The sequence below is a fragment of the Echinops telfairi genome, unplaced genomic scaffold (genome assembly GCF_000313985.2).
Source record: "Echinops telfairi isolate 266 unplaced genomic scaffold, ASM31398v2 ScPeMD7_2291;HRSCAF=2852, whole genome shotgun sequence".
NCBI lineage: Eukaryota > Metazoa > Chordata > Mammalia > Afrosoricida > Tenrecidae > Echinops > Echinops telfairi.
Window position 1 is genome coordinate 19,462,609 of NW_022106189.1, and position 25,927 is coordinate 19,488,535.

General features: G+C 57.6%; 1 protein-coding gene and 1 long non-coding RNA gene across 3 annotated transcripts in view; one reads left to right on the plus strand and one right to left on the minus strand.

The window, feature by feature from the left end:
* The window catches only part of GNAO1 (G protein subunit alpha o1), a 180,758-nt gene that overhangs the window by 144,428 nt on the left and 10,403 nt on the right, over positions 1–25,927 (plus strand). Inside the window, exons 3-7 of one of the 2 annotated variants that reach the window (XM_045293943.1) lie at positions 16,069–16,229; positions 20,739–20,867; positions 21,346–21,475; positions 24,276–24,429; positions 25,189–25,915. In XM_045293943.1, coding sequence (XP_045149878.1) covers positions 16,069–16,229; positions 20,739–20,867; positions 21,346–21,475; positions 24,276–24,429; positions 25,189–25,376 — 762 coding nt within the window. In that variant the 3' untranslated portion in view covers positions 25,377–25,915. Of the gene's footprint in view, positions 1–16,068; positions 16,230–20,738; positions 20,868–21,345; positions 21,476–24,275; positions 24,430–25,188; positions 25,916–25,927 lie in introns of those variants that run through there. The other variant, XM_045293942.1, reaches the window with a different exon arrangement.
* LOC123522117 overlaps positions 23,671–25,927 on the minus strand; it is a 5,652-nt gene continuing 3,395 nt past the window's right edge. Inside the window, exon 3 of the long non-coding RNA XR_006680419.1 lies at positions 23,671–24,313. This is a non-coding gene — a long non-coding RNA (uncharacterized LOC123522117). The remainder of the gene's footprint in view (positions 24,314–25,927) is intronic.

Here is a 25,927-nt window from a genome sequence, read left to right on the forward strand (position 1 = left end):
CGCGCCCCCGTGTGCCTCTCCTGGCCATGTGCCAGGAGTCGGGGCTGGCATCAAGGCCTGGCTGCACAGGGGAGGATCCACCAGGACCTCTCTGCCTGGCCCAGCTGGTGTGTAGCCACAGGCACCACTTTGCCTCGCGCTCCCCTGCCCGCTGGTGTTTTGGTTGATGGAGTATTTGTCACCCTTGTTTTTCACACCTGTCGCCATCTGCCTGCTTCATGTAAACACGTGAGTGCTGGGTTCCCACGTGGCCACCAGCCAGCCCTCTGGGAGCACCTAAACCCACAGCAAGACAGGCTGGCCCCGCCCTCAAGCCTGAGCGGCTGGTGGGTTCACCAGGGGTTGTGTGGCCCCTTAGGGGCAGCCAGAAGCCTAGGGCTCTGGGCCCCGCTCTGCCCAGACCCGATGGGTGACCTCGGACCAGCCCCATCCCCTTCACTAGCCTGCTATCCCCTCGGAGGGGGGGGATGATTAGACCAGATGAAGGCAGCCCTGCGTGGCCAGGGTCAAATGTTCATCGTCGGGGTTTGGGGCTAGGGCTTAAAGTCCTACCTCTCAGGGCACGCAAAAGGTCTGTGACAGACTGGTCGCAGGGTGTGTTGTCCGTGACCCCAGCACCGCAGGGCCTTGTGTTGCCCTGAGAGACCATCTGTGCAGTACCCCAGGGTCTCACTCGGTCAGGTGAGAGCTGGTGCGCAGGGAGAAGGGGCTCAGGCGGAGAGCTGTATCCTCAGCAGGATGCACTGACATTGGCCGTGGTGTGGACTCCACTGCAAGTATGCTTCCAGGGGTCTTCTAGGTAATACCCTTCATCCAGGACTTCCACTTCCCAGTAAGGAAGTGCATCTGAGAACATTAAGTGGAAGAAAATAGAAAGGCCTGGCCCTCACCGTGCAGGATCTGGACAGAGGTTATGGAGGGTTGAGCGGGGGTGATGTCAAGGAAAGATCCAGCCCGGGGATTCTCCAACTGTTTGGTCCCAGGATTCCTAACGCTCTTGAAAATTATCGAAGGCCCTTGGAAAAAATAATAATAATCCCCTTTTTTGCCTGAGCTGTGGTTATCCATGTTTATTGTACTAGAGCCCAACACCAAGAAAACCGTAATTTTAAAATTCATATAAGTAACCTGGTTGTGCAACATAACTGCTTTCTGGAATGTTTCCATCAGAAGGGTGGCCCTGGGGTGTGTTTTCCGTGGCCGCCGGAGTCCGAGACCCTGTGTGGTCAGGTCTCCCTGCGTGGATTCTTGAGCCCCCCTGCGAGGTGTGCTCGAGTCAAGGAACACCGGTTAAAATGTGGCCTCCCACAAACATGCTCTTGGAGAAAGGAGGAGTTAACGCGCTGGCCTTTTTGGAAACAACGTCTTTGGGCGTCACCACAAGTGGAGACTTTCCTTAAGGGCAGTCGCCACGTGGAGGCTGAGACCCCGGCCGTCCAAGGACCCCGGCCTGCCTGACCGGGACCCCATGGATTTTTGGCTCCCCCGTGAGGTTGGGGCTTCAGACCTGCTCTTTTGGGAAATGAGTGCCAGCCCAGTAGAAAACTGACTTTGTTCTCGGAGCTGCCCAGATCTCTCAGAGGCTGACAGAGCGGCGCCCGGTGCCCCTCTGCTCCCCATCAGCACTGACGGGGTTGGGAAAGTCTGTGGGGCCTGGGAAGCTGCCCCGTTTGGGGTGGTGTAGACTAGCCCTTCAAGGTTGGCATGGCCACCCAAAAGCTGGGGTTCTATTGTTTGGGTCACGAATCACGGCAGGCGTTTTCCCTGAAGCTCATGGGAACTCTGGCCAGAACCCCCACATCTGTCTGTCTGTACTCACCCCTGACGTGAACACGGTGCCGGGGACCGAGGGGACTAGCGCAGCGGCCGGCTCAGCCGTGCAGTTATAGCCAGCCAGCCTCCTGCATGAGCCCAGGCCGACGCCGCGAGACCCATTAGGACAGGGTGGAACCGCCCTGTGGGCTCTGGAGACTAACTCGTAATGGGAATAGAGAGCCCCGTTTTCTCCTGAGGCTCGGCTGGTGGTCTCCAACCGCGGACCTTGCCGTTAGCAGCCGGATGCCCAGCCACCAGGCCCCCGACCCCCACCCCCGGCGCCGTCGCAGACAAAGCTCATACGCTCACTGCCGTCCAGTCCATGCTGACCCGTAGCAGCCACTTCATCTCACGCGGTGTTGAAAAGACGTGTCCGCGGTCAGGGGTCAATACGATTCCTCGTTTACACGGCTCCCTGGAGTCACAAGGAAGCACAAGCAGCCAGGGTGGTCCTGTACGCCTGGTGGTAGAGACAGCAAGCAGCTGGTCCAGCGTGGTGCTCTGGACCTGACTCCTGCCCCGGGGTCCACCATACGGCACCCTCGTGGTTTGGGGCTGTGATCACGGTGAGAAGGGCGAGGCCAGCTTCCCTTGTGGTTGGGAGGTGCTGTTGAGTAGACGAACTCAGGGCAGCGCCGGGGCGGAACAGACTAGACACCCCCACCCCCACCCAGCACTCTCTGGGCATTGCACTTGGGGGACGCTGTGGGAGCTCTGGCCCACTGCATGAACATCTCAGTCCTGCCTGGGTCCCTGCCCCGCCCTTTGGGAACCACTGAGGCAGCCCCAACCCTCCTTGGTGCCTCTGGGACACTGGGACTCCAAGAGGAGCTGAGACCTGCCCAGGGGGCAGTGCATGGACTAAAGCCAAGTCTTCTGACACCTGATGCCCTCCCCCGCCACATCCCCGAGACCCTGGGGACAGGCAAAAACCTTCTTTTGAGCAGCCGAGTCTGGCCCCCTGAGCGGTACATGCACCGAGCTGACATCCCAGGGAAGGGCAGGTAGACAGAAGGTGGGTCTGTGGCTTGGTGGGGTGGGTGGGCCTGGGGGCACAGTGAACTGGTCACCCTCGGGACCCCTGCCCCATGTGTCTGGTGTCATTGTGGTTTGTTTGTTTGTTTTTGTCATTGTGTTGTCAATACCTCCCAGAGCTTGAGGAAACAAGAGGTGAGGTTGGCCGTGGCCACGTGACTGTCCCTTGAACTGGGCTCTGGGTGGGTGGCGCCCTGCTGCCCGGCTCCATCTCAGAGAGAGCCAGTCTAGCCGGTTTGAGTTATTTTCTCCCGTCTTGCTCAGGGAGGCAAAGGCATCAGGGTCGGGAACGGTATTTCGGCCCCTTCACCTAAATGTGTCCTTGTGGCTGGGCAGGGCTGCCCACAGAGCCCCTGCCAAAAAGGGGCACCCAGATGGTGCTGACCGGCAGGTGTGGGCCTGCTGTGGGGATAGGGGCCACATAGGAACACCCCACTGTCCTTCCTGTACATGGGAGGGTGGGAGCTGTGCTTGGACCTCATACCCCCCTCCCAGGGCCCCCAACCTGGTCCCTGCATGGCACCTCCCTTCCAGAACACCCACTTGGCCCTGACACTGTCACCCCTTCCAGGGCTCCCGAGCCCTGCCCTGCTCCCCCCTTCTAGGGCCACTGTTGTTCATCGTTGATTCGATTCTATGCCGGGCAACCCCGTGGGCAGACCAGAGTGGCCCCCTAGGGTTTTCATGGATGGCCAGGCCTGTCCTTTGAGGCCACTCTGGGGGCCGGAACTGGCACCCTCTCTGCCAGCAGGTAACCGTTTGGGCCCCAGGTGCTCCTAGGGTGGCCTTAGGAGGCGTATCGATGATCAGATCCCAAGCAAGTTGGCCCAAGAATGGCAGAGTTGGGGTGGGGTGGGGAGCTGAAGGCCCTGAAAGCTTGGAGAACACCTGGCCCTGTCCTTTGGTGGTTCCCTGGGGAACAGTGACTTTTCCGGGTCCCCTGGGGAAGAGTCTCACAGCCCAACCTACCCCCGATGGCACACAAGGCGGCCGGTCCCCTGAGCCCCACTCCCCCAGGCCGCAAGCTGTGGCCACCCAGGGCAGCAGCCCAGCTGAGGGACAATTTGCATGAGCACCACTGGGTGTGGTGGTGTGGCAGCCCTAGTGCCTTATTTCAGAGCTCGGTGGACATCGTGACGCCTGTGAAAGCCCTTTCCTGACCCCTGGCACCTCCAGGCCCCTGCTTCCTGGCAGGGCTCTGGCTTTGCTGGGGCCTCTGCTCATGCCCCTTTAATTCCCTTCTAGCGAGTCCGGCAAGCTCAGCGCCCATCGGTCTTCACTGCCCTCTACTCAGCCCCATCTCCCAGACTTGCCCCCTCGCACCCCCATCCGTGTTTCCCCTGAGACCTAGGCCTGGGCCAGCGGCGACATCTTTGGAGCAGCCTTGCCTGACTCCTGGGGTTTGATCAATGCCCTCACTGGACCACAGCTTGGGCTGGCCAGGGCCCAGAGCCTCCTGGCGGGCCCAGCACAGTGCCAGCCCCGGGCTTACCACAGTCAGCCTGCAGGGAGGGGGCAGTGGCTGGGCCTCCTACCCACTTGGACAGGGCCCTCAAAGATGGGCAGCAACCCCAGCTGTAAGGGTTGCCAGGTGGTTTCAGGGGGGAGTTTGCAGGTTCAATGCCAAAACCAGTGATGGGACCATCGTCAACCCCCCACCCCCACCCAGCACCCAGTTCTCGGAGGGTGGGGGGAGCTGCTTCTGAGTGCAAACCGTTGACGTGCTCAGCTGCTCACAGCAAGGTCAGCGGTTTAAGTCCACCCAGATATACCGCACAGACCCCAGAAGAAAGGGCTGGCAATCTGCTTCCAAAAGATCAGCCCTTGAAAATGGGACATACTTTGCCCACCGCCTGCCCCCAGTCAGCTCAATGGCCACGGGTGTATTTCAGGTAAACAGTCAGACCATCCAAGGTTCTGAGGCTGAACGCATATCACCTTTCAGGCAGCCTGGATCAGAAACCCAAGCCTGGGCCTCAGACAGAAGTGGTTCTCAAAGGGGCGTAGATGAATCCAGAAAGTGGGGACCGCCTTCTGAGCCCAGCTCGAGAAATCTGGAAGGCCTTCATTAGCGAGGTCCCCACAGATGGGATCATGGGACAGGGGAGGGATATCAAAGGGAGACCAGGGTATTTATTCCAGGTACCAGCTAACGGGCTGGGAAACTTCAGGCTGTGTGGCCCCTTGACGCCGTATCTGAAAGTCCTGAAGGCCACGCCCCACATCTTGTCTGTTACATGGTCCTTCCCTGGACCTTAGAGGAGTGGACAGAAGGTGGGTGAGTGGCCGAGAGATCAAGTCGGGGTGAGAGGTCGGTTGGACAAATGCGTAATGAAGGGAGAGGGAGTGGAAGGATGGAGTGGAGGTGTTCTAGGTGGGTAGGGCAGGAATGGGTGGGTGGGTGGATGCGGGGATGGACAGATGGGCTATGACTGCATCATGGCTGGGTAGGTTTGGAAGAGGTCATGGTAGAAGTAAGCCCAAGTAAGAAGAGCTCTGAGCTGTCTGGCTCATGCCACTGAGCATTTGCAGTGCCCTTGTGGCCCCCACTGCCAAAGACATGCTCCCAAACTTTTTTTTTTTTTGCTCTGAAACTTCTAAAACTACTAGTGCCACCTCCACTGAGGAGCCCAGACATGGGGGGAGGGGACTGGCGGCATTTCCTCAGATGTTACAGGACTGGGGATGGGATGGGGTCCCACGGACGAAGTGCCCCATGTGCCTCCCCTGCCATGATGTACCCTATGCTACTGAGGCTGAGCCTCTAGTGGCCGCTGCTCCCTGCCCTTGCCCCCACCCCACCCCCACCCCCTGCCTAGGGGCAGGATCCACAGCTCAAGAAGGTAATGGCTGCCCCTGGCCTGAGCCCTGCCCTGCCCTGCCTTGCCCTGCCCTGCCCGTCCTCTTATGCTGGGCAGCTCCTTGTCCCGTAGCCTGTGTGCTCCTGCCCTCTGGTGGTTTGAGGGGTAATTGCAGTCCACAGGGTGGGGCGGGCTGAATGGAGGCTTTCCCTGCAGTAATTTAGAAGATTGAGGTGTGTGTGTGTGTGTGTGTGTGTGTGTGTGTGTGTGTGTGTGTGTGTGTGTGTGCACATGCACACTCACACTTGTCCTAAAAGATTAGAGGAAAAGAAAATCTGCAAGATCCAGAGCAGCTCTGCAAATGGAAGGGGTTATTATTATAATTACTATGATTATTGTTATCATGATTATCATGCGCGCCTGAAAACCTTGCCCAGAGCAGGCTCATTTTATGTCAGTTTGCTGTTTGGGTCTGAAGCGCATCATCATCTTCTCTTAGAATAGCTCGCACTTGCAAGGCGCGCTCTCGTGTGGTAAAGCCCCGCGAGGCGGAGACGGAATGGAGAGCAGGCAGGTCAGAGGGGCTGTGGTCTGTCTGAGGTCACGACAGCAGGGCCACAGTTCTCGCTTAGTCCCACCCACTCCCCACCACATCCCAGACCTCCCTGCCTCGGGAGAGGGACACTCGGCTCCTGGTCTCTGCCATTGATGTTTTCATGGGACTTCTCCGCTGCCCTGGAGAGAACGGAAGGCCTTGAAGGCCGCGTGCCTGTGTGAATGGGCAGGGTGTGGGGTGCGCTCCTCACAGCTGGGGGGACTGGTGGCAGCTTCCCTTGGTCACCACACACACACATACACACACACACAAGCACGTGTGGCCTGGCCACATGAGAAGGACATGCTAGGGCAGGAGAATTAGCACAGAGGTAGGGGGCAGACAGAATGGTACCTTGCCAGGCAGTCTGAGTTGTTGATGAGCAGGGTCTGGCAGCATGACCCCCATCCCCACCCCTCCCACCCCGGGCAGGAGGCTGCTAGCCTGTGTTTCACTAGAAGGGGCCTCCGTATACTGCTGGCTCCCTTCATAGCCACCCCCACCACCACACCGCACCTCCCACTCTGGGGGGGCAGTCTGCTGCCCTCACCCAGCTCCTCCTCTGGCAACCTGGCCTCTGAAGCTCAGGGTCACGGCCCCTGGCCAGGTCAGAGGCTCCACTTGCCTCCCCCGCCGATGGCTCCCTCCAGTGACCTTCTGTGGAAGTGGCATGACCTCCGAGGGCCTTGTCCATATATGTGGGTGGCCCGGGTGGGAGAAGAGCGGGGCGCTGCCGTGTTTAGGAGCAAGGGCCCCACAGGTGTCCATCAGCTCCACAGAAGGCAGGGTGCCCTGACAGGGCGGGGCCCAGCCTGTGGGAGCGCCCCACACCACCCCCAGGGTCCAGCCTGTGGGCCCTGCACCAGGGTGTGCCCCAGACAGCTCTCCAGCAGGGGCATGGAGGGGTGGGGGCAGCGCTGAGTGCCTGGCTGGCGGTGGCAGACCAGGCTAGTCAAGACCATTTGAAGCAAACATACACCAACCACACAAAAACAGTCCTCACTGGACTGAGAAACAGCCAGGAGCATGGCTGGCTCAGGGACCTGGGAAGCCCTCGGGTCAGAGGCTGCGGGCACAGTGGACGCAGGCACCCACATGGGGTGACATGACTTCCCATGCCCCCTTTCTTGCTTCTGCTCTGGTCAGGATGGGCTTCACAGCAGGCAGACCCTCTCTTTGAGAGCCTGTCATTAAGTCCTTTCCAAAGCACTGTGTTTCCCAGGCTGGGAGTCTTTGCAGAAGCAGGCAGCCTCGCCTGGCTCCCACGGAAGGGCTGAGGGTTGGACCCGCCCACCTTGCAGCCAAGCAGGGCTCTTTCTCTAATGATGTTAGTTGTCTCTCGTGGTGACCCCTGTCCAGCAGAAGGAAGCCCTGCCCGGTCTTGCCCCGTCCCACCCTCCCAGTTAGGTGGCAGCCGCTGTGTCACCCCATCTCGCCCAGGGTCTCCCTCTTTCTCTGCCCCTCCACTTGACCAAGCACAATGTCCTAATAGTCCCTATAAGCATTGTTAGTCTAATGTGGTACATTGGTCCACTCTAAACGATTCACTGAGACCAGAGCAGGTTATTGGCTAAGCCCGGAACCATGGGAGAGAGCCAGCCCTCCCTGAGTCACCCAGGCTGACAGGAAGGGGGTGGCCATATCAACACAGAGTCTAGTCCCTCGTCTTGCCTGACCAGCGTGAGGGGCAGCAGCAGAGGGGACATTGCTGGGAAATGCTGCCTCCCACTGTGCCCAGGAAAGCCCTGGCAGGAAGGTGAGGCCCAGAGTGAGCCCACCCCCAGGGCCTTGAAGGAGAAGCCCATCTCCCGCTCTGTTAATTGCTTGTCAAACTTGGCACCCACTGGGCTGACCCAGGCTTGGCCCCTTCCACGGTCCTCCAGGGCACGCTGGCAAGACCCCTCCTTCCTCCTCAAGCCTTCCCCTTGCCGCCTCCCGCGTTTCCCTCCCTGGAGCTGGGAGCTGGGTACCAGATCGCTCTCCTCTGAGATGCACACTCGGGCCTGTGCAGATAGCACCGGAGAGGAGGTTTACTTAGCACCTGCTCTTCCCACGGCATGATCTAGAATAAGTGAGTTCCTTCCCCTCCGAGCCTCAGTTTCCCCATCTGTTAAGCAAGATCCTAAATATTTAAATGTGTGTGTGTACACAGAGAGCCCCCTATACTTAGATGTGTGTGTGTGTGTATACAGAGAGAGCCCCCTATACTTAGATGTGTCTGTGTGTACATAGAGAGAGCCCCCTATACTTAGATGTGTCTGTGTGTACATAGAGAGAGCCCCCTATACTTAGATGTGTGTGCGTGTACACAGAGAGAATGTCCTGGGGACCCAGTGGTAAAGCTCAGCTACTAACCAGACTCCCCAGGGGCTCCACCCCCCAGGGGCTCCACAGAGAAAGCCCGCAGGCTGTTCCTATGACAACGACAGCTTAGGAGCCTGGATGTGGGGGTGGGGTGGAGCTGGACAGGTCTGCTCTGTCCTAGAGGGTCAGTCTGAGTCCATGTCAGCTTGGCGGTGGTGGCATACAACTGCCACACCAAACCTTCACAGGGGCAGATGGTCAGTGCTCCCTCCCGCAGGGCAGCGGGTGGCTTTGCCCCACCACTCTCGGTTAGCATCTGAGTGCTTAACCATTGTGCCACCAGGACTCACAAGCTCACTTGCAGAAAGTAAAGAGGGCTTGACGCACTTGCTGGTGAACCTCCAAGCCTCCAGCCTTCAGTATGGATTACAACTCGGTGTAAAAAAACCCCAGCATCTCCACACTGCACCCACAGACGATATCGTGGTGCACAGAGAGATGGGCGTGGTCAGGGGGTCTCACTGAATGAAATCCACAGTCAACGCCCCTGGATACACCAAGCACGGAGCCCGACGGCACACTGCGTGGAGCCACCTGATCCCGGCGTCACCTGGAGAGTGATGGGGTGCCTGGTCTAAGCCATGGTGTCCTCAGCCGACCACTTGTGTGGAAGCTAGACAAAGACGGAGCAAACTTGAAAAAGAATTGATGCCTTTGAATGATGTGGCTGACGAAGACGGAAGGTACCGAGACTGCCACGGACTGCCAGAAGAACCAGCAAACCTGGAAGTACAACCAGAATGCTCCTTGCAAGCAAAGATGGCGAGACCCATGGCACATCGGTCATGGTATGGGGAAGGCCTGGCAGACACAGCGCCTGCAGCGTGGGCTCAGACATAGCAGGGATTGGCGCGGGCTAAGGGGGTTTTTCCCCCTGTTGGGCACGTGTCACTAGGAGCCAGATCCACCTCCAAGGGTCTTCGCAACATCGTCTATGCAGGGTGCAATTCACAGGAGGGGAGGTAGGGACAGGGAGGGTAAGAAAGGAGGGTCTTGCTTGATGTCCAGGAACCCATTGGTCCCACAAACAATACTGAGCACCGCTGTGTGCAGAGTCCTCTGTGAGACCCCACCTGACCCCACCCCTGTGAGTTTCCAAGACTGTAACTCTTTTTTTTTTATGATTATTCTTTTGTTTTTTAATCATTATTTTAATCATTATTTTTTAATCATTATCAATCCATACGCCCATCCATTGTGTCACGCACATTTGTACATTTCTTGCCATCATTATTTTCAAAACACTTTTCTATTTGAGCCCTTGGTATCAGCTCATTTTTTTTCCTTCACTCCCTCCCTCATGAACCCTTGATAATTTATAAATTATTATTTTTTCATGTCTTACACTGTACCGTGTCTCCCTTAACCCATTTTTCTGTTCTCTGTCCCCCTGGGAGGGGGTTATATGTAGATCATTGTGATCGGTTCCCCTTTTCTATCCCTACCTTCCCCTTACCTCCTGGATTTATAAGGTAGAACTGGGATTATGATAGTGGGGAGGAGGAAGCATTAAAGAACTAGAGGAAAGTTGTGTGTTTCATCGGTGCTATACTGCACCCTGACTGGCTTGTCTCTTCCTTGTGACCCTTCTGTAAGGGGATGTCCAATGGTCTACAGATGGGCTTTGGGTCTCCACTCCACACTCCCCCTCATTCACATTGATAGGATTTTTTGTTCTGGGTTTTGGTGCCTGATACCTGATCCCATCGACACCTCATGATCACACAAGCTGGTGTGCTTCTCCCATGTGGACTTTGTTGCTTCTCAGCTAGATGGCCGCTTGTTTACCTTCAAGCCTTTAAGACCCCAGATGCTATCTTTTGATAGCCGGGCACCATCAGCTTTCTTCACATTTGCTTATGCACCCATTTTGTCTTCATCAATCTTATAAGGGAAGGAGAGCATCACGGAATGCCGGGTTATTAGAACAAAGTGTTCTTGTATTGAGGGCGTACTTGAGTGGAGGCATGATGTCCGTCTACTGCCTTAATACTTAACATATAAATATAAGTAGATAGATCTATTTTCCTCTCTTTATATATATATTTATAAATGTACATGCCTGTATTTAGACCTCTATAAATGTCCTTTGCCTCCTAGTTCCTTTTACTTTCCTCTTGTCTCACTGTCATGTTCAGCCTTCGTTCAGGTTTCTTTAATTCCTCTCGGTTACATTGCCCTTGATCAAGCCCTTCCAGACATCCTATGCCCTCTTCTCCATTGAGTCTAGGTCACTTGTTGTTCCCTTGTCACTAGGTTTGTTGGCACCCCCTCCCTTTCCCCTGCCTCCCCCTCTCCAGTGTGCCCCAGAACTGTCGGCCCTGTTATTTTCTCCTCCGGATTGTTTACCCCTTATCTAGATAGACATGCAGAGATGATAATAAGTACAAAAACAAAACAGAGTAAAACAAAACAACAACGACAAAAGAATAAAAGCCTATGAATAGTTCTAGGTCTGTTTGCTAACCTGTGGAAGTGTTTTCCAGTCCAGTCCAGTCCGATGGGGCGCAAGACTGAAACTCTTTCTGGAAGTAGAATCCCCGTATTTCTCCAAGGAAGTGTCTGGTGGTTTCGAACTGCTGACCTTGTAATTGGCAGTCCAACGCATGCATAACCACTACGCCACGGGGGCTCCTCCTGAAGACCTCCTATACATCAGTGGGCAGAACTTGCCACATACGGAGCCATGGGCTGGAGCTCAGGGTGCGTGAGGAGATGGGAGGCAACAGTAGGGCTGATGGCTGAGCCTCTTCTGAGTTGGGGAGACTGCCAGCAGGGCACCTGCTGTGATAAACCCAGGGGAGACTGTCCCTGGGGATCCTTGGGAAGCCATCTTGTACATCCTTCCCCTAAACATGGGCCACACATGACCATGTCATCGTCTCCCTGAGGCTGGCCCTGCCCTCCCGGCCCACTGCTGCCCCCAGTGTGTGGCTCCCCTCCAGAGACAGAGCCCTGCACTTGGGGGGTTGCACTCCACTCGGTGTGGGCTGGGGGGTAGGTAGAAGCTGCCCCCAGGAAACTGGATCTGGACTGGCACTGGGAGCCTGGTCTCCCAGCCCCAGGCCAGTGGGTAGCTCCCTCCAGGGCAGGCAGCGGGGAGGGGACACAGCACCAGCACCTGCCCCTCCACCTTCTGCAGCAGACAGCTTCTGATGGGAAAATAGCGGCTTAGCCGGACAGCTGGATTCTGGAAGAGTCTCCTCACACACCTTTTGTCCAAAATCTTTTGTCAGCCCCAACCTTCCAGGTGCTGTTCAGGTCTCCTTTGTTCTAACCCCCTACCCCTGCCCACCACTTCCTGAGCCAGGAGCGGGGCGGGGCCATCTGCCATGTGTTTAATGAGAGAGGGAGGGGGCTGGCCAGAGGGCTTGGGATGGAGTAATCGGTCACCGCTAATTATTAAGCCCAGGAGAGAAAAACACACCCTTTCTAGAGGGTGGTGAGGTCAGGCTGCAGTTGGGCCCAGCAGAGACATAGTCAGTGGGCTGGGACCAAGCAGGAACCTCCACCTACCTTGGCCTCCCAGACCTGCCTCTCCTCTGTCCCACCCCAACCCCAGCCCCAAACCCCACCCACCCTCCCTTCCCTGGCAGACAGTGGATCTTGGGACCATAGCCCCCTGGGATGCTGACGCACAGCAGGGATGGGGGTGGGCGGGGCGCAGATGTGCACCAAAATGAGCGCCAAAATGTTCGAAGAGCTGGCCCGCTCCTGGCCCCCAAAACGCCCGCCCCAGCATGGCTGGGACAGTGGTGAGCATGCCTGCCCCCAAGGCACCCAGCCGTGTGTCAGTCAGTCCGCACACACGGCAGCCCGTTACAGAGAAGGGCTGTGTGTCCCACAGGGCTTTCTTGACTAGTCATGACCGCAGAGCTAACCAGGCATTTCTCGTGCTGTGCCGCCGAGTGACTTTGAGCCAAACTGTCCGTGGACCTGTCCTGGTTTGTGTCCCTCCAGAAGCGGACCTTGGTGGTGTAGTGGGTAACACGTTAAGCTATGGGGCCCACGGTCAGCAGTTCAAAGCCCCCAGCCATCCCCTGAGGAGGCCTCTACTCCCATGAAGACCGAGTCTCAGAAGCCCAGAGGCAGTTCTGCCCCGTGGAGCCGGAAACTTCCCAATGGCAGGGAGGCTGGTTTGGGTTTGAGACCCTGACACCAGGCGCGGGCAGAGGCCACGCTGGGAAGCACTGAGCAGGGAGGGCAACTAGTGTCGTGTGCTGACGGGCGGGCAGGCGGAGTCCCAGGGGGCCTCTCAGAGATGGCTCTCCTGAGGGCAACTGTAAAGGCGGAACTGAGGGACAGGGAGGAAGACGGACATACTGACAGGACAAGGGAGAGCAGAAGCAGAAGTAGCTTTATTAGGGGTGAGGGGAGCTCCGGACGAGGTTCAGTGACCTAGGCCCACAGGTCAGGGAAGTGGTGCTCAGCAGCTGGGGGAGAGGGTTTTTAAAGGGGTGGTGAGGAATGTATGGCAATGAGCATATGGGGTCTGGAAACTGGGAGAATTGCTTGTGGACTCCTGGAGGCTCTCTTTGAACCTGGAACGTCAGGTTTCACCCGTTAGGCTGCTGCTGACCTTTGGGACCTGCAGGGAAGCACGTGCAGGGCCCGGACCTGCTTCAGCTTAGTCCAAACGGGGGCCGCCTAGTTCAGACCCAGCCCCAACAGCAACGATCCCAGTGTGTGTGTGCCCTGACTCCTGTCCACCCTGGGACATGAACCCCCAACACGTACAGCCACAGCCAGGGCAGGAGGCGGCAGGCGCCTCTACAGACAGCTCAGAGGACTCCCATCTGTGACCTGTGACCTTAATGAGTGCCCGCCTCTCTGCCCCTCACTTTTCTCACTGTAAAATGGAACCTTGCTGGGAAGGGCATTTCAGCCTGTCTTGCAGGGGGAATCAGGAATACCCAGCAACAGTGTGGAAAGTTAGCTGCAGCCCCAGCACTGCTGTAGGACACACATCCCCAAACTCAGCGGCTTCCAACACCGAGGGCTCATATGCCTGGGGGGTGGGGGTGGGGGTCCGGTGATGCTTGGCACTGTGTCCCCAGTCCTCTCCTTGAGGTGACTGGGAACCTGGGCAGAGCCGGCACTAGCCAGTGCCCCTCACTTCATCCAGTGGGCCAGTCACGTGGCCACATTCAAAGTCAAGGGAACAGATGAGGAAGCTGTTTTGCTGCTTGTGGGGGGGACTGCCCAAGTGCAGGACAGAGGGTGTGCACAAAGGGAGGTTGGAATGTGTGTGTGTGTGTACACAAAAGCCTTTTGTAAACTGCAAGGTGGTGGCAGTGGGGAGGCCCTGTGACCCCTCCCAGACTGTATATTCCCGGTTTGGATGTGACATGGCCTTTACTGAAGTCTCTGAGTGTGTGTTAGTGTGCTAGACAGTGTTCTCTAGAGAGATAAAACCAACTTGCTGATAATATATTTATTTATAAAGATAATTAGATATATAACAAGAAATGAACTGTTAAATCATATACAGAAAAATATATAATACAAGAAATAAACAGTTAAATTAGAAAGCACTACAAATGGCTCAGTGCAACTCACGTCCGTGAGAGAAAGTTGAGAGACTAGCAGTCCTTCAAGTCTAGTCTGCTGCCAGATCTTCCTCTATCTGTAGAGAGAGCTAGGCTATGTCAGCACAGCAGCCAATCACAAGGCAGGTCACCAACCGCCAGTCCCCAGCTCCAGAGATGTCTTAAAGGGACCTCAACTTACAGCGACACAGTCCACAGGCTAGGCGTCCCACAGGCAGTGTAGCCTTTAAATTGAGGCACAGAACAAGCAAGGCAGCCGCACACTGGTCCGATGATCACAGAGCGAGAGACAAGAAAGGCAAGGCTCACCAAGCCATTTATCTCTCTGCCCTTCAGTTAATCCCACTTGTGTTTATCAGCCAGGCTGGCACAATAAACTATCTCAGTTACTCTGGGAAAACAAGAGAAACAAATCCATAGAAACTCATATGTGTATAAGAGAGAGTTTTATATAAAGGGTAATTGTACATTAAGAAAGCATCCCAACTCAGTCCAGTCCAAGCCCATAAGTCCGATATTAGCCCATATGTCCAATACCAATCTGTAAAGTCCTCTTCAGACTCAAAATACAGTGATGTTGAACGCAGGACAATCACAGGCCAGTGGGTGGCAAGTCTTGTGGATCCAGTGGCAGTAGAAGCATCTCAGCGCTGGCAGGGGTCTCCATGTGGTTCCTCCAGTTCCCAGGGCACAGGGTCTGTCAGCGTAGTGCCATGTGTCTTGTCAGTAGAGCGTCTCTCCAGAGTGAGTGCTGTCAGTAGTGAGTCTCCAAGGGAGTGAGCAGAGGTAGAGTCTGTCTCCTGCCTCCAAGGAGGAAATCCAGGAATTCCCAGCATTCTCAGGAGGCCACGCCCACACAGAGGCCTCATTGGCTATGATCCCACTGACAGACTAGACTCCACCCCTTCACTCTGAAGCCTATCAAGTCCCAAATTGACACCAGATGATATAATGACCCCAAGTGACCTAGTTTGGAGGGAACGTTCACTAGGGAGTGCTGGTTTGGCAGCCCCGGAGCTGTGCCTACACAAGGGTGCCTGGGCCAGAGGGCAGGAAGGAGGCAGAGCAGGAGAGCCGGAGCCCAGGAGCTGCCCCCGACCCTTCACTCCTCGGGTCAGCCCTGAGCCTCCTGCTCCCAGGAAAACATGGAACTCTCATCAAAAGCAGATTAATAAATAAAAGTCTGGCAAATGAAGGTTTAGCTTCGGGCTATGCAAGGGTCGAAAATCCTAGATTTTCATCAAATGCACTCTTTTGAAAGCCAGCCTCTCCTTTCTCCTGCCTCTGACAGCCACCTCCCTGTCCCCCAGTCTCCGCCCCTGGCCCCACTCTGCTGGCCAGCCATGGGCTCTGCCCAGGACGCTGCTTTACCGCACTGGCGGACGGACCCAGACTGCGCTTTCTACAAACAGAACAAGTCTGTCAGCGCCATTTCCCCCACACCATGCGCTCCTCTCCTGCCCTGTGCCCCATGTGGTCATCCTCACAATGTCCCAAATGCTTGTTCCACACTGAAGGGTGCAAAGGCCTTGCCTGCCACCTGGGGCTGGCTGAATTGTAACATTCCCTGCATTGTCGTGGGCAACCAGGGGCTACTGTACTTCCAAAGGACGCCGGTGCAGAACATTTGCAAACGGAGCCACGATTTCAAAGATCCTTTTCTCCCCCAAACAAAATGCAGCACAAAAATCAACAGTTAACAAAACAGGTGGAAGCGCGCGGCCATGGGGCAGGGCCGCCCTCGTGCTCCCCACCCACCCGGGAAGCAGAGGGGCAAGTGTCCCGGGGCGCATGGGCCGGCTCCCCCACCCCCACCCCCACCGGGCCCTGGTCCAGCCTCAGCCCTGGCACAGCCATCCACATCTCCCGCACCCGTGAGGTTTCAAAGGCTGCTAATCTCTCCTCGCAGGCCGATGCCAAAATGGTGTGTGACGTGGTGAGTCGGATGGAAGACACTGAGCCCTTCTCCCCAGAGCTGCTGTCCGCCATGATGCGACTGTGGGGCGACTCAGGAATCCAGGAGTGCTTCAACCGCTCTCGGGAGTATCAGCTCAACGACTCTGCCAAATAGTGAGTGCCCCTGCAGGAGGGGCGGGGCGCGGGCACGGGACTTGCCCAAGCCCCACCTGCAGGGTGGCCGGTGGCGGGAAGGTCAGGAGGAGCATCATCTCTGCCTGCCCTCAGGGCAGGGGAGAGCCAGGAAGCCAGAGGGCACAGGCCTTGACCTACGCAGGGCCTGGCATTTCGGAAGGAAGGTCTTTGTGTAGTGGCATGTTGCTTTGGACTACAGTTTAGAGGGAAAATGTAGTAGAGTGCCATTTTCTTTCATTTAGAGGCAATTAACTTTACATCCTTCCCTCTTTAAACTTTTAAACAAGGGATAGACTCTGTTTTTGACCGTGTTATTGGCACACACTCCACATATACAATTCGATAGTTTAGTCGCCTAAGAAGGGTTGTATAATCAGCACCTCAATTTTTGAACATTTTCTTCTTCCTTGTACTCATTGTTAGTACCTCTCCGTTCCCCTGCCAATCTCCCCTGCTGTACCCCAAGGAACTATTCATCCAGTTACTGCCTCTGGGTTTCCTAGACCCCAAAACAGACACGCACACACACACTCACACACTAACAATAACCAAGGAAAACCTCAATCAAAAAGAAAATTTAAAGTATTAAAAACTAAAACAATTTTAAGTGGGTCAAAAGGGAGGTCAGTGATAAGGCATTTAATTTTAATCTAACTGCACCTGCCAGCATCTACTTCCCAATGCCCTCTGCCCAATAGCACGGCAGTTCACAGGGATATGCTCATAACTCTACTCAATATAGCTAATCAAATGTATCCTTTGATTCTGTTAGGATCAAAGGAGAGGGAGGGATGGAGGGAGCGGAGCCGTGGGCGGCAGCGTGGAGGGGCAGGGAATGGAGTAGGCTGGGGAATGGCAGAGAACGTGGCCACCAGGGCCCTTCAGTGGTGGGACATCAGGTCACAGGACAGCCTGCCACAGCTCGGACACTCCAGTGTCCCTGTGGACATCCTTGCTGGTTTGGGGCCCTGACACCCTAGAGGTGGGGGGTCCCAGGCCCCTAGGTTGGTACGTGTTAGTCAGGACATGTCTTCTGGCAGCAGCGCTGGAAGCACACCAGGCTCTTGAGATCTGACATCCGGTCTGGCCCTAACCCACCATGCTGGGGCGTGTGCTTGGGCAGTGAGTGCTCTGACCCAGCCATCCCCACTGGCGGGCATTTGGAACACTTGCAGACATTTTGATTTCACTGTGAGGGCGGTGTTCTTGACCCCTAGTGGGTGGAGGCCAGGAACACAGCTAAGCACCCTACAGTAGACAGCCAGCCCCACTCCCGCCCCACTTCCCGCAACAAAGACTTATTTGGCCTCATATGTCAGTTGTTCTGAGACTGAGAGGGTGCTAAACCTTGGGCTGCTAACTACAAGGTCAGCGGTTCAAACACACCAGCTGCTCCTCAGGGAAAAGACGAGGCAGTTCGCCTGGTAAAGATTGACTGCCTCAGAAACCACAGGGTCGCCACGCTTCCGTGAGCAAGTTCGACTCATTGGTAAAGCAAAGCAGGGCTGTCCAGTGGACATTGGGACAAACGGACCAAGTACTGAAGGCCATGGGCATCTGCCCAGGGCACGCACACACCTAGACTGTCCAGAGGCAAAGGATTTAAGTTCCATGATGCTGGTGGTGGCTCCCTGGTTCCCCAGACACACCTGTGGGCCAGTACCCATGCTCCCTGCACAGTCTTCTCCCTGCTCCAAGGCTGGGGGTGGGGGGGCTCGCAGGACCACTGCACATGGCAGGTAGGTGGGCCCTCAGAGCTAGGAGGGGCTCCAGCAGGTCAGAGAACACTGAACAGAGACTCCTCCTTCCCCCTCTCCCTCCCTGCCCCCTGAGGGGACCCTTCCCCTGCCAATAGCACCTTCAAGAGGACTATAAGACTACAGGTGAGTGTACACTGCCCCCCACCCCAAATCCACTATAGAACCATGTATAACACAGAAGGCTATCAGGTGAAGTCAGCTGTCTCCTGTCCAGCCCCCTCTCTGGCCCCGCCCCACTCCTACATGAGCCACGCCCACCCTGTTGTCCTAGTGCAGTGGTTCTCAACCTACCTAATGCAGCGACCCTTTCATATAGTTTCTTGTGTTGTGGTGACCCCCCCAATCATAACATTATTTCCGTTGCTACTTCATCACTGTCATTTTGCTACTGTGATGAATCGGGCAACCCCTGTAAAAGGTCGCGACCCACAGGTTGAGAACAGCTGTCCTAGTGGCTTGCAGCACAATTTGACCCTCCGACTTTTAATAGTGTTTACTCACCACGCAGCCACAGGACGCTCATGTTTCCCTCCCCTCTCCCCAGCCAGGGCTCAACTAGTTATGGGATTATTTTCTCTTACCCACCCGTCACAAAAGGGCCACATAAAATGTACATGGGCGACATCAGCCTCTCTTCTCTCTTCCTTCCAGATTGTCCTCTGCCAGGGCACTTAGGGCGGGAAACGGGGGGGCAGTCTGAAGGAAATGTCTTCTGTGTTGCGTTCTTGTTAGCAGCTAATTCTTCTGAAGACCTCTTGGGATTGATCCCCACTTGTAGCGACAGAGTAGAACTGCCCCACGGGGATTCTTGGCCATAGACCTGGTGGAAGTCCAGGTCTGTCTCTCAGGGAGCACTGGGTGGGTTTGAAGAGTCAACCTTTCGGATAGCGGTTAAAATGCACTTGGCCATTGCCTAGCCAAACGGAAGCACCAGACCCACTGCCATAGAGTCAGTGCCAACTCCTGGTGACCTAACTAGGACTTCCAGGGCTGTGTTAGTCTGGGTACATTCGAGAAACAAATCCACAGAAACCCATGTATAAGAGAGAGTTTTATATAAAGGGTAAGTGTACAAGAAAACATCCCAACCCAGTGCTGCCCAAGCCCACAAGTCTAACATTAACCCATATGTCCAACACCAATCCACAAAGTCCTCCTCCATCTCACAACACACACACTATGATGCCGACTGCAGGAGGAAAGCGTAATCAGTGAACCTGTAAGCATCTCAGCGCTGGCAGGGGTCTCCATGCGGCTGCTCCAGCACCCAGGGCTGCATCAGGGTAGGTCCATGTGGTTTCTCCTCGGGGATGTCTTGCAGGAAGTGAGCCTTGCCAGTTCAAGCAAGGAACTGGCTAAGGCAGCTGCACCCTGGTCTGACCATCACAAAGCAAGAGACCCGGGAACTAGAAAGGGGAGGCTCAATGAGCCATTTATCCCTCCGCCCTTCAATTAACCCCCCATGTTTATCGGCCGGGTTGGCACAATAACCTAACTACCTCAAGGGCTGTAAATGTTGACAAGAGCAGGTGGCTTCATCTATCCCCCAAGCAGCGGCTGATAGCTTTGAACCACTGACCCAATGGGTAGCAAGAGCAGGGCCAGGGCTCCTTAAAACCACAGGAAGCAGTTGCTTTTGTGCTGCCTCTTGACTCCGAGTGTCCAATTCGACCACGTAGAAGTTCCTCTTGGGGCTTTCTCGCAATGTGATCTTTCCAGAGCCCTGGCAGCAGAGCGGTTGAGTTGGGCTTCTAACTGCAAGGCCAGCAGATCTAAACCACCAGCTGCTCTGCAGGGGAAAGATGGGCTATCTACTCCCCTGAAGAGTGACAGTCTCAGCCACCATGCCATCAGATGAGCAGCGGCAGAACCGTGAGCCAGATTGTGGAACGGTGGTAGGCTTCCCACTTTCCTGCAGGAGGCTGGCTTGCAGAGTGGGGGCGCCTGCGGGCCACTCCATTGGAGAAGCAGGGCTGGCTGACCCACAGAAGTGGAGCGGATTGCCTTCAGGCAACTTTGTAACAAGTCCTGAGAAACAGCTCTACCCTGAGCACTTCCCACTGGCATTACAACTTGGTAAACTTCCTTAATAAACCCTTTCATCATAGGAAGAAAAAAAGAAAAAGTACAGTCTCGGGAACGCAGAGGCAGTGCTCGGTCCTGCAGGGTCCTTAGGAGTCAGTGAGTGTGCGGGTTGGGTTTAATCTTTACGGAAGCAGTCCACTAGGGCTTTCTCCCCTAAAGCGCCCCTGGGTGGACGTAAATCTTTGGTCTTTCGGTGAGCACCCATGGTAACAGTTGTATCACCAGGGGGCATAAAATCTTGGCGGTGGTAGGTGCTGTCAAGTCAGTTCCGACACAGAGCGATCTTCCGGACAAGGGAACAAAAAGCGGCCGGGCCTGCTCAGTCTCCACGGTGCCGCCTGGGTTTGAGCCGCATCGAGTGAGCATCTGTCTGTGGAGGGTCTTTCTCTTTATCACGGACCCTCTACTTTACCAAATAGGCTGTTTCTTCTCTAAGGATTGTTCCCTCCTGATAGCATGTCCCAGGTTACGAGGCAGAGTCTCGTGACCGGCCCCCTTCTAAGGAGTACTCCTCTCGTGCTTCTTCCAAGACACACGTGCCCATTCTCCTGACAGCCTGTGGGCGTTCGGGACAGCTCAGGGGTGTCCACTCCATTCCAGCCCCAGGTGTTTGGGCCATGGCCTTGTGTCTTGTCACCCTCAGCTACCTGGACAGCCTGGATCGGATCGGGGCTGCGGACTACCAGCCCACCGAGCAGGACATCCTCCGAACCAGGGTCAAAACCACCGGCATTGTAGAAACCCACTTCACATTCAAGAACCTCCACTTCAGGTATGCCCCCCACAACCTCCACCTCAGCTCCTGCCAGAGTGCCAGTGGCCTGTCTGTGTGTGTTTCCACCCACTGGGGCTGTGGGGGGACCGGAAGGGCAGGCTTGTCCCCAGGTCACTTGTGAGGAAGAGAAGGGTGGCCTCTTTGTGGGAAAGGGTGTGGTCAAGCCCAGACAGCATCTGTGAGACCACAGGTGGAAGGGGATGAGGTCGGCTGGCCTCTTCGCAGGGGGCGTGCGGGGAAACAGAGGCCTGAGGAGGCCATGGGTTTTGCACCCCCATCCCAGCTCCAGCCCAGGCCCTGCAGGAAGGCTGTGTCCTGCTCGGAGTAAGGCCTGGGGGCCCTGCCACACCCCCACCTGCCTTCCTAGTGCAACCTGGGTAAGGGATGGAGCAGGAAGAAAGGAGGAAGGAGGGGAAGGACTTGTGGCCTGGACCCTGTCACCGCCCCGAAGCTCAATTCCTGTGCCTCCTGGCAGGCTGTTCGACGTCGGGGGCCAGCGGTCTGAGCGCAAGAAGTGGATCCACTGCTTCGAGGACGTCACCGCCATCATCTTCTGCGTGGCGCTCAGCGGCTACGACCAGGTGCTCCACGAAGACGAGACCACGGTGAGTGGCCGCCGCCCCCACCCGCAGGCAGGCAGCTCTGCACAGTGCACTCGAGTACCGTCCTGGCTCAGTGCGGCCTGGTGAGGACCTAGCCGAGAAGGCACCGGTGCCGCGGGCAGGCTGGTCTCAAACGTTGCCAGGTTTGGATTTGGAGCCGTGAGCAAGCTGCAGCGTCCCAGCAGCCACCGGGTCAGGGCAGGGCCAGGCAGGCCTGGGAGCAATGGGAGTGTGGCCAGGCCAGGCTGCTGGGGGCACAGGAAGGGCGCGCTGTCTGGATCATCTGTGTGCCGCGCTGCGCCCCAGCTCATTCGTGCAACCTGTAAAATGGGGCTTCGTGACGGTGCTTACCTCGCGGGGCTCTTGGCCAATGGGAGAATCCCGGGAGTTCTCGGAGCCGCATGTGGCCCGAAGCGCTGCGTCTGTGGTGTTCGTGTCAGTCGCCCGCCAGGTTAGCCAGGCCTTGGGGTGCGCCCACGTGCCTGTTGGGAGCGGGTTACCCCGAGGGTGTGCGCCGCCCCAGCCTGGGCTGTCGTAAAGCGTGGGGAGCGTGCTCGCCCTATGAAAACGCCGTCGGGGAGTGAGAGCCACGGGTCGCTGTGCCTAGGGCCTTGGGCCGATGGGTGGTCTGGCAGAGGCAGGAGAGACCCCACCCCAGGCCAGCTCGTCTGGAGCTTCCTGTCTCGGAGCCCCTGGGTACCCTACCTCCGAGCTTTGCTGCCCAGAGGAGGTGCCAGGGGCCTGGGCACACGGCTCTGCCTGGTAGCTCTGTCTTTGGACTCTGTGTCTGACCCCGTGGGTGCTGCCACCCTGTGCCGTGCTCAACCACGCCCGCTGACCTCACGGAAAATTCCATAGGAATGGCCCCAGACCCTCTGCTGCTCCGTGGGGGGCAGACATGAGGCCTGGGCCCTGGTCTGAGCGCGGGAAGCCAGGTACTGCTGTCACGCTCAGCAGTGCTCCTGAGCCGGCCGGTTGAGGTGCCCCCAAGCCTTGGGGGCCGGGAGAGCCGTAGCTGGCTCAGAGCCACAGCGGGGTGCAGGGGCTCCAGCGGGTGACCTATGAGCAGGCCCAGGACTGTGTGTGGCACCAGGCATCAGTCCACCCACTGCTGCCCCGCCTCTCCCTCACCTGTCTGCTCCTCCTCTCCTCATCCTGTGCCTGCCCCCAGTGCCTTTCTCCCACCAGCACAAACGCTCGTTCAGGATGCTTCCATCCCCCAGGGCACCCCCGCAGCTCTTCTGGGGACTGGCGGTGGCTTCACTCCCAGTGGCAGCCCCGGGCAGCTCCTACCAGGCTACTGCAGAAGGGAGAGGCCCGGGGCAGTGCTGGGGCTCCCGTGGGCCTGGTCCAGGGTCTAATGTGCGCATGGGCATCAGCGAGCCCTGCCCCCTGCTCGGTAAATGGTGACAGTGGGACATACTCCCTGGGGCCAGGGCCAGTGGCATGAGTCCTGCCTGTCATGGGCCTGCACTCAGACCGTGGCCACTCAGTCAGTACTGGCTCGGGGGCAAGTTGTAGGCTGTGGACTCTGCCACCATGCCCCAGGGAGGCCAGGGCAGGCACTGGTGACCCTGTCTGTCCTGGCCCTCAGTGCCCAAGGCGGTCAGCCCCCAAGCCAGGGGGAGAGTAGAAGTGGCGGGAGCTGCCCAAGAGGAGCATGTCTGCTGGCCGCTCCTCAGACTAGGCCGCCCCAGCCAGCCACCCTGTCTGCCGCCCCGGGACTCCGAGGGCCTCACCTGTCCTCGCACCTGCTCTCAGCACCACCCAAGCCTTGGGCCCGTGCCTCCCAGCAGCCCTGGGCCTCAGCCTGCCACACCTTCTCCTCCACCACTTCCGCCAGCGCCACCAGCAGGGCCTAAAACCAAGGCCAAAACCCTGAGCAGATTCTGAGAGACCCTACGAGCCCGGCAGGTATGAAGCGCCCCCACCCCCATGGAAACCACGGCTATGAGTTGAAAGCAGCAGGTCCTCGGGCACCACGGGGTGACTTTGCTGTGACAGCTGGCCCGGCCACCCTACCACCCCACTGCCTGCACTCCTCACCAGCCAATGGCCCAGGCTTGCCTGCCCCGCCCCCATCACCAGCCCACACAGGGGCTGCCCAGGGCCACAGAGGAACCCATTTCTGGTCCTCCTTCCTCTCGCTCTCTGCTGGGTGCTTACACCCACCCACCCACCACCCCACCCACTCTCGGTCTGCATCTGCTGTGCTGTTTCCTTTGGGTCTCTGGCCCATCTCCTGAGAAGCAGCCCCCAACCAGCTTGCCTAGAGCCCCAGCCCAGCCGGCCGACCACACTCAAACCACAGCAAGACCACCCCCCAATGCTGTCCCCCCGGGTGTCTGCTTCCAACTCAAGATTAACTCGAGGGCCTCTGTCCTCAGTTAATGTTTCCCCGCTGAATGCGTGCCCCTCCTGACCCCGCCAGGTGGGCAAAGCCCATGAGTCCTAAGGAGGTCTGCATGCCCCGGGGTCCAGGATAGATGTGCTGGGTGGTGGTCTCAGCCCACCCTGTGTGCATGGTGCATGTCCTCTCTGGGGCTGGACACCCCCAGCCCCTCACTGCCCCTGTCCAGGGTCAGCTCTCTGGGCCAGAGGGGCAGCTCCTACCCGGACCCCAGAGCCCCTACCCCTGCCTGCGTGTGGAATGAAGCAGGGGCTGCACCCTGTCCGTCCTGGTCTCCCCGTGGTGCGTCAGCGCGTGGGTGGACCTGCCCTCTGCTTATCCCTTGTGTCTTGCCTGTGGTGGGTCGGGACCAGGGCTCTGCCGGCCCTCACGCACCTCTCCGCTCTGTTGCAGAACCGCATGCATGAGTCCCTGAAGCTCTTCGACAGCATCTGCAACAACAAATGGTTCACGGACACGGCCATCATCCTGTTCCTTAACAAGAAGGACATCTTCGAAGAGAAGATCCAGAAGTCCCCGCTAACCCTCTGCTTTCCGGAGTACACAGGTAGGAGCTCCCAGAGGGTTCAGCTCAGGCCTCTGGCAGCAGCCCTGCTGCGACACCGGCTCGGCCACAGATCCCCGGGCCCCAGGCCTAAGGACATGCTCCGTCCAGCCAGGCTCTGCAAGAGCTGTGGTTCCTCAGACGCACAAGGGCAGGCCTCTCCCCCAGGTGGGCCCCCTCAGGCTTCAGCCAGCATGGAAGTCCACCAACTTAGCCCCTGCCCCTGCCTTCAGACTCTCCACAGCCTGTGCTTGGGCCCCGATGCCTGGAAGCTGAGAGGCTTCTTGGTCAATCGGAGAACCCTGTCCTTCCGCTCCTCCCCATGCCAGCTGCTTGTTCCTGGACACCCCAGGAAGCACAGCACTATGGCAAACCCAGAGGGAGGCAGCACGGCCATGAGCCACCACGGCCATGAGCCACACCCTCATGCCTGCCAGTGAGCTCAAGTGGCGGTGGGGCTCGAGACTAGGGGGAGAAGGGGGAGGGGACGGAGGCTGACTCAGCCTGCTGACAGGCATGCCTAGCCCCAGCCCACCAGAGGTGGTACCTCCTAGAGTAGCAGTTCTCAACCTGTGGGTCTCCACCCCTCTGGGGGGTCCAACGGCCCTTTCACAGGGGTTTCCCCTTGCCCCCCTCGATGTGCTGCTGGCTTCCTCTTCCCACCCCGGCTCCTCGAACCACACATGCTGCCAGCGCCTGGTGGCACGTCACGGGTTCCGCGGGGCCAGCCCTGCCCTGATGGCTGCCCTGGTTCCTCCACAGGCCCCAGTACCTTCACAGAAGCCGTGGCTCACATCCAGGCCCAGTACGAGAGCAAGAACAAGTCGGCCCACAAGGAGGTCTACACCCACGTCACCTGCGCCACAGACACCAATAACATCCAGTTTGTCTTTGACGCCGTGACCGACGTCATCATCGCCAAAAACCTGCGGGGCTGCGGACTCTACTGAGGGGTCCCTCGGCCTCGCAGGCTGCTCCTAGCATTCACAGGGAGAGCTCAGGGGCTGCCACAGGGTGGGGTCGGGGGCACTTGCCCCACCCAAGCCCTCGACCCAACCGCCTCCTCGTCAGGCCTGGGCCACTGCCCAGGCTTCAGAGAATATGGTCAAAGGGGCTGGGCTGGGAGGCTGCTGGTGCCAGGGCCCGGGCCTGAGCGCCTGCCTCTGCTGCACCACCGTCTCAGGGTCCTACCTGGACGTGTGGGTGTCGGCCATGTCCACCTGCGGCCCTCCCTGCTCTCAGTCCCCCATTGTTTCTGTGGTCATGTTCACCTGGCTCTCCGACCAGGGGTGCTGGCCGTGGGGACATTGGGGAGCCATGGGGTGCCTTTCCTGGGGTCTGGCCACAGCAGCTCCGCCACCAAACTCCCGGTGGACCCAGGCCACCTGTGTGTGGGGCGAGGGCCCTGCCTCGAGTCCTGCCCCCTTGGATCTCAGCCCTCTGGGCTACTCTTCCCTGCCTTCTGAGACTGGTTTGTGACAAAAGCAAGTGGTAGATGGTG